This window comes from Dioscorea cayenensis, chromosome 6 (assembly GCF_009730915.1).
Source record: "Dioscorea cayenensis subsp. rotundata cultivar TDr96_F1 chromosome 6, TDr96_F1_v2_PseudoChromosome.rev07_lg8_w22 25.fasta, whole genome shotgun sequence".
Classification (NCBI taxonomy): Eukaryota; Viridiplantae; Streptophyta; class Magnoliopsida; order Dioscoreales; family Dioscoreaceae; genus Dioscorea; species Dioscorea cayenensis.
Window position 1 is genome coordinate 2366188 of NC_052476.1, and position 6785 is coordinate 2372972.

At 35.3% G+C, this 6785-nt stretch overlaps 1 protein-coding gene across 1 annotated transcript; it reads left to right on the plus strand.

The window, feature by feature from the left end:
• Positions 1–27: 27 nt before the first annotated feature.
• On the plus strand, positions 28–6444 carry LOC120263783 (probable bifunctional riboflavin biosynthesis protein RIBA 1, chloroplastic). The gene is made up of 7 exons (XM_039271759.1): positions 28–155; positions 2176–2575; positions 2655–2876; positions 3366–3691; positions 4594–4723; positions 4908–5204; positions 6138–6444. Exons 1-7 carry the CDS (start codon positions 106–108, stop codon positions 6387–6389), a joined length of 1677 nt encoding a protein of 558 aa, XP_039127693.1. The 5' UTR covers positions 28–105; the 3' UTR covers positions 6390–6444.
• Positions 6445–6785: the final 341 nt, after the last annotated feature.

The window sequence follows — 6785 nt, forward strand, 5'->3', positions numbered from 1 at the left end:
GAATGCTTATTCCATCATTCTCTCTCTTTCTCTTTTTCTCTTGTCCACCAAACGAAATCCTTTATTGGCCTCCGTCTCCTCACCAGCTCCGCAGAGACCTCTACCATGGCTCCTCCGGCCACTGCCTCGTTGGTTTTCGGCATTCTTTGCCCACCGTACGCTCTCTCTCTTTCTCATTTTGTGTGTTTGGTGGATATGATCGATTGGAAATTTTTTTTGAGACTGAATTTGAGTTTTTGTTTTGGGGAAAGATTGATTTTTAGTGGGAGTGGATGTTATTATGTTATCGTTGGAGTTCTTCATTTGTTTCGTTGTTATAAGAAGAGGAAATTTCTGAAAAAAAGATGGGATTTTTAGCGGAAGTACTTATGTTTTTTTTTACTGTTTTGTCTCGAGTTGTCTGGAATTGAGTTATATCCAATAAGGAAAAAGAAAAAAATTTTAATTTTCGTTTGTTTGTTGCTTTGATGTGTTGATGGGATTGTCTTTCCTATTGATGATAATCTCTGCATGAACTTGAGGTTTTGTTTGTGTTTTTCTGTTAATTCTAGGGATTTTTTGCATAGTGATACTGTTTAAGAAACGGGAATTGTTTATTATAGCGTGAATTTCTTGTCAATATTACAAAACATCTAAGGTAGCGTTTTGTTAGATGTAGTTGAAAATACACTAGATTTTCAATCACAATGTAGTTGTAAATTCTGGAGTTGAAAATGCAGGAGAGTCAAATTTGGTGTTTGGTTAACTGTAATTGAAAATGCTGGATTTCAAAATTTTGTGTTTGTTTGGGAGGATTTGTAAATTTGGATTTTGAAAACATGTGTTTGGTTGGATGTATTTGTAGGATATAAACACATACTCGACCTTGGTCATTATTAAATTTAATTAATTATAAATACACAATTAATTGTTATTAATAGTAACCAAAATAATTATGCATATAATTGCTTAATTTAATATAAATTTATGTTTTCATTACAAATTATTGTTATTTTTTATTTTATTTATATATATTTTTATTAGAAAGTCTCACGGGACACCACGTGCGAGACTTTCTATGGAAATCCCAAATGCGGAAGATTAAACTAAGGCCAATTTGGACTTAGTTTCAAAACCAACCAAATCCATCTACATTGCATTTCTAACTACTTTCAAATTCTCAAATTCAACCAAACAAACACCAGATTTTGAAGTTTTTTGTAATTACAATTACATGTAGTTTTATATCCAGCCAAACAAACACACCCTAAGTTTTTATTATAGAGTTAGAATTTAGAAGTGTGCTTATGTGCTCTTGTTTTCCACAAAGTCTAATTCCAGAATGAAATGTTTTTCTGATGTATATTCTCTTGTCTTCTTTAAACTTTAAGGTTTTGTCTATGTATGTTAAGCAACGTATGATAGTTTGTCCTATAAATAAAATTATATTTGTAGGTCTATGTGTATGTGTACACTTGGTCCAGACTAGTCTAACTCTGGAGGTAAATGTTGCATGATGTCTAGTTTGTATATGTTTTCTCTAAAAAGTTTAGGTTTTCCTCAGGTGTACTGAGAAACTTATTTGGCAAACTTTCCTTACTGCTTTAGGGTGTGTTTGTTTGGCCGGATATAAAACTACATGTAATTGTAATTACAAAAAACTTCAAAATCTGGTATTTGTTTGGTTGGATTTGAAAATTTGAAAAGTAGTTGGAAATGCAATGTAGGGTGTGTTTGTTTGGCCGGATATAAAACTACATGTAAAAAATTATAAATAGTGTATCCTTAATTTGTAATGAAACCATAAATTTATATTAAATTAAGCAATTATATGCATAATTATTTTGGTTACTATTAATAACAATTAATTGTGTATTTATAATTAATTAAATTTAATAATGACCAAAGTCGAGTATCCTTAGCAAGGGTGTTTATATCCTACAAATACATCCAACCAAACACATGTTTTCAAAATCCAGATTTACAAATCCTCCCAAACAAACACAATTTTGAAATCCAGCATTTTCAATTACAGTCAGTCAAACACCAAATTTGACTCTCATGCATTTTCAACTCCAGAATTTACAACTACATTGTGATTGAAAATCTACTGTATTTTCAATTACATCTAACCAAACGCTACCTTAGTTTCTCTATGTTTTATTAATAGCGACTAATGGGTGCATTTATGTATAGGGGACAAAATGACTTGAAAGTTAAGGGGTTGCGGTTTATCAATCCATATGCAGAGAGAAGTAACACAATGGGTTTGCCATTCAATAGTCACCGAAGATCTTCTTCTTTGAATCTGAAAGGATATCATGGCTTTAGGGCTGTGTTAAGAGCTGGGAATGACAATGATGTGTCTTTTCCTAGTGATGGTTCATCTGTGGGGCATAGTACAAATGATGAGCTGGAACGGTTAACTACCAATGCCTCACTTCAAACAGAATCTGTGGTGCTTGGAACAATTGCTGCAGATATGGCACCCGCAAGTGATGGATTTTTTCCTGATGATGATGAACGTGATTTGGATCTGCCAACGGCAGGTTTCTCTTCCATACAAGAGGCCATTGAAGACATCCGGCAAGGCAAGGTTGGTTCCCACAATTGGCTAACTTTGTTTCTGTTTCTCTCAAGAACTGGATTGTCACTGACATTAGTTAATCTTTCAGTTTGTGATTGTTGTAGATGATGAAGACAGAGAAAATGAGGGAGATCTTATTATGGCTGCGTCTTTGGTCACACCGGATGCTATGGCTTTCATTGTCAGATATGGGACTGGAATTGTTTGTGTGAGCATGAAAGAAGAAGACCTTGATAGGTTACAACTTCCTTTGATGGTCACACATAAAGAAAATGAGGAGAAATTGCGCACTGCATTCACAATCTCAGTGGTATGATCTCTATTTCTTTGCTATGTTACTATGATTGGCAGATTAAAACCTTTGAGAAAAGACATGGTAAGTCTAAACTATGAGTGTATTAGTATCCTGTAGTATTTATGTTCCTCTGGTGCAGTGAAAATAAGCTGACCATATTCTTTCCAACTTGCCGAGCATCAAAACTTTTACGGAATTACTCATTTGTTACTAGCTTCTTCTTTACCAGAAAATATGGCGGATTATTGCTTTCAATAGTGGGAGTCTTTGAGCTCATCAAAGCGTAATCTTTGAGCTTGAGTACTTCCATTTCAGTAAAGTTTTATCAATGCAACTGTGTTCATGTGTAAGTGAGCACCCCAATCTTGGAACCTCATGGCTTACTGTAAAGAGTTCCATTTAATGTTGATTTGTCCACATTAACATTCAGCATATCTGGGCATTTAGATTATTAGTGAGGAAAGGTTAACAGTTTGAATCACAAACATTCATGAACTTTTGTAGGACGCTAAAGAGGGCACGACTACCGGAGTATCCGCTAAAGATAGGGCAAAGACAGTTTTGGCACTGGCATCTCCCGACTCAAAACCTGAGGACTTCAACCGGCCTGGTCATATCTTTCCATTGAAGTACAGAGTAGGTGGAGTCTTGAAAAGAGCAGGGCATACAGAAGCCTCCGTTGACCTTGCCATCCTCTCCGGATTACCTCCTGTGGCAATCCTCTGTGAAATAGTGGATGATGATGATGGGTCCATGGCTCGTTTACCTAAGCTCCGTGAATTCGCAAAAAAGGAGAATTTGAAAATCGTTTCAATAGCAGACTTAATTAGGTTCATCCTCCACTTTTACCCTCAATATGCAAAGCGCATCTGTTTTCTGCGCATCCTTTTATTTATGTTTGCAATTTATCTTACTTGCAAATATGATTGGAATAGAAAACACACTCACATACATGTTGATAAGCCTAAGGATTCCATTTTTGAAATCGAAAGCGTCTGGCACCACATGAATGTGATTGTCAAGGAAGTTTTTACCATTTTTTAGTAAAGTAGGAGCTTGTATTACATGAGTCAAAATTGCATGGTTAATGGGGTGAGGGGGTGCATGTGTGTGTATATATATATATATCATACATATATATGTAGCTTGCAAATATATATCCTTGTTTAATCTGGAGACTGCCTTGTTGACAGGTTCTTTCTTATGCCTAGAGTAGTTTTCCCTACTGTAATATCCGCTCATACTTAATATTTCGGTTCAGGTTTTCTCCGACTTTCTAGACTTAGGATTTCTCCTTGTTTATGTGGGAAATGGATTCATTGATTTTCTATTACATTATCCATAAGTTTTACTGAGCTTAGTTTTTATAATCTTGCTATAAATATCCAATGTGCATTCCTCAGCTCACGAACAAAGTGTATGCTATGGCTAGAGAGAACAGGCGCAAAGGATATGTTGAGGCTTTACTGATTCATCTTCTTGCTCTCCCTAAGGCTGATTATTATGCTTCAAATATACTAATGGTTTTCTTTCTCATTTACCTAAGATAAAACCCCTTTCTTTTTTATGATGTAAGACTAAAATCAAGGAATAAACTGTCTGAGTTGTTGTGATGGTAAAATAGATAGAAAGGGATCAGGCATGTCATCATGATACTTATTTTATTTATTTATTTCAAAAATCTTATATTGAACAAATTACTTAATTTCAGTAATGATATGTAATTGTACAGATATAGGAGAAAGAGAGACAAGTTGGTAGAGCGCGCCTCAGTTGCAAATTTACCCTTAAAGTTTGGTGATTTTCAGGCATATTGCTACCGGTCATTGCTTGATGGAATGGAACATATTGCCATGGTTAAAGTAAATATTCAATCTTGATCTTTTAATTAATGTGCCATACATTAACAAATGCATTTTGTGACTTAATGAGCTAGAAGTTTCTTTGCCAACTTTAACGAAGATGTTTTCATTTTCTCTACAGACATAGCTGTAATAGAAAACGTTTGCTTATTGCTAAGATTTTCTTGTGACATTACGTTAACAGGGGGATATTGCGGACGGGCAAGATATCCTAGTTAGAGTGCATTCTGAGTGTCTCACAGGAGACATATTTGGTTCAGCAAGGTGTGATTGTGGTAATCAATTATCATTAGCCATGGAACAAATTGTAAAAGCCGGCAGGGGAGTGTTAGTATACCTCCGTGGACATGAGGGAAGAGGTATTGGCTTGGGTCACAAGCTCCGTGCTTACAATTTACAAGATAAGGGGCGTGATACTGTTGAGGCAAATGAAGAACTAGGACTTCCCGTGGATTCACGGGAGTATGGAATTGGAGCCCAGGTATGTTTAGTATATCTGTTTCTAAACTTCTTTGACACAATCGATCATCTAATAATCTTTGATTATATGCTCATAAAAATAGGTGAAAGTCAAGAATTGGTTCTTAAACCCAAGAGTACTATTGTGTCCCTGAACTACATGAAAATGTTCACTGTGGTTTTCTCATTTGTCCATCTAGCGAATTATTTTAGTTTTAAATTTAGTTGAGGTTTACACAATAGCCAAAATGAATATGTTTGTGTGTTCAGTGACAAAGATGAACATATTTGAGTGGTTTAAGTACTGAAGTTAATATTGCTGTGCAGTTGAGGGATGAGAGTAACACATTGTTGGCTTTAGGACCAAAATGAACATCTGGGCATAGTTTAAGGTCAAATTGTGATAAGTTGTGCATGAATGCATGAGCATTTTATGATATCAGAAACTTCTGATTTATTGAACTTTGATGTGTGATTAAACTGTGGGAAATTGTCAAGTATTTCTAAGAAATAGCACGCAGAAGAGCCTATTAATTGTAGGTGCAATGGTTTATCTCCTCGTACTCCGGCGTTCTTCATTTTCCCCGCATTTTTAGATGTCTACGCATTGAGTTGAAATCCTAAAACTCTATCCATGTCCTCGTTGTTGCATAAACTATCAGTAAGAGAGTATCTTGTGACCAGGAAAGTAGCATCCTGCATGTCTAAGAGGTTCAAATGTAAAGATTTATGTATATAATTTTGCCTTCTGCTCAGCTTACGAGCTTTTTCTTATTCTTCATTATCATGCCGGAGAGATTGTCTGAGAAGTCATTAATTGTTATAGTCCTCCAATGACAGCATGACTCTTGACATTTGTACTTTTTTTTCCTGTAACATCTTCACTCTGGAGATTTATTTCTGAACTGAATTGGATGATGTTATTAAGTTTGAGGCTGACGTTCGCCACCTGCAGATACTTCAAGATCTTGGTGTTCGAACGATGAAGTTGATGACTAACAACCCGGCAAAGTATATCGGGCTTAAAGGTTATGGTCTCAGTGTTGTCGGAAGGGTTCCCTTATTGACCCCAATAACAAAGGAGAACAAGAGATACCTGGAGACTAAGAGACTGAAGATGGGGCACATCTATAATTCTGAATTCAATGGACGGTTGACTAGTCCGGCCGAAAAAACCAGCTCCGATGACCCTAACCAAGCCTCATGAATGTCACTTAATCCTGTTTTACCATAAAAGAAAATAATCGACGATCCTTGAGACTCTTTTTAATAGCCTTATTATTTGGCCTTTTCTTTTTCTTTTCATGTTGAGGTTGTTGAAGAAAGCCAATGTGAATTGCAGATGAAGCATTTGGTGAGATGAGCTGCTTTTTTTAAAAAAAAGAAAAAGAAAAATGATAATCTTCTTTTGGTTGTTTTATTTGAAGCTGTTCATTTACATCTCAAGGGTTTTTCAATGTGTAGTTAAATCAAAATACATTGTTTAATTTCAGTATAAAGTCCAAATATAATGTGAGTAATAGAATGTGGGTGAAATTTTCAGTGATAAAATTATGATTTTCCCTATTTATTTGGATTCTAGTGTAAAAAAAAATTATTAAAG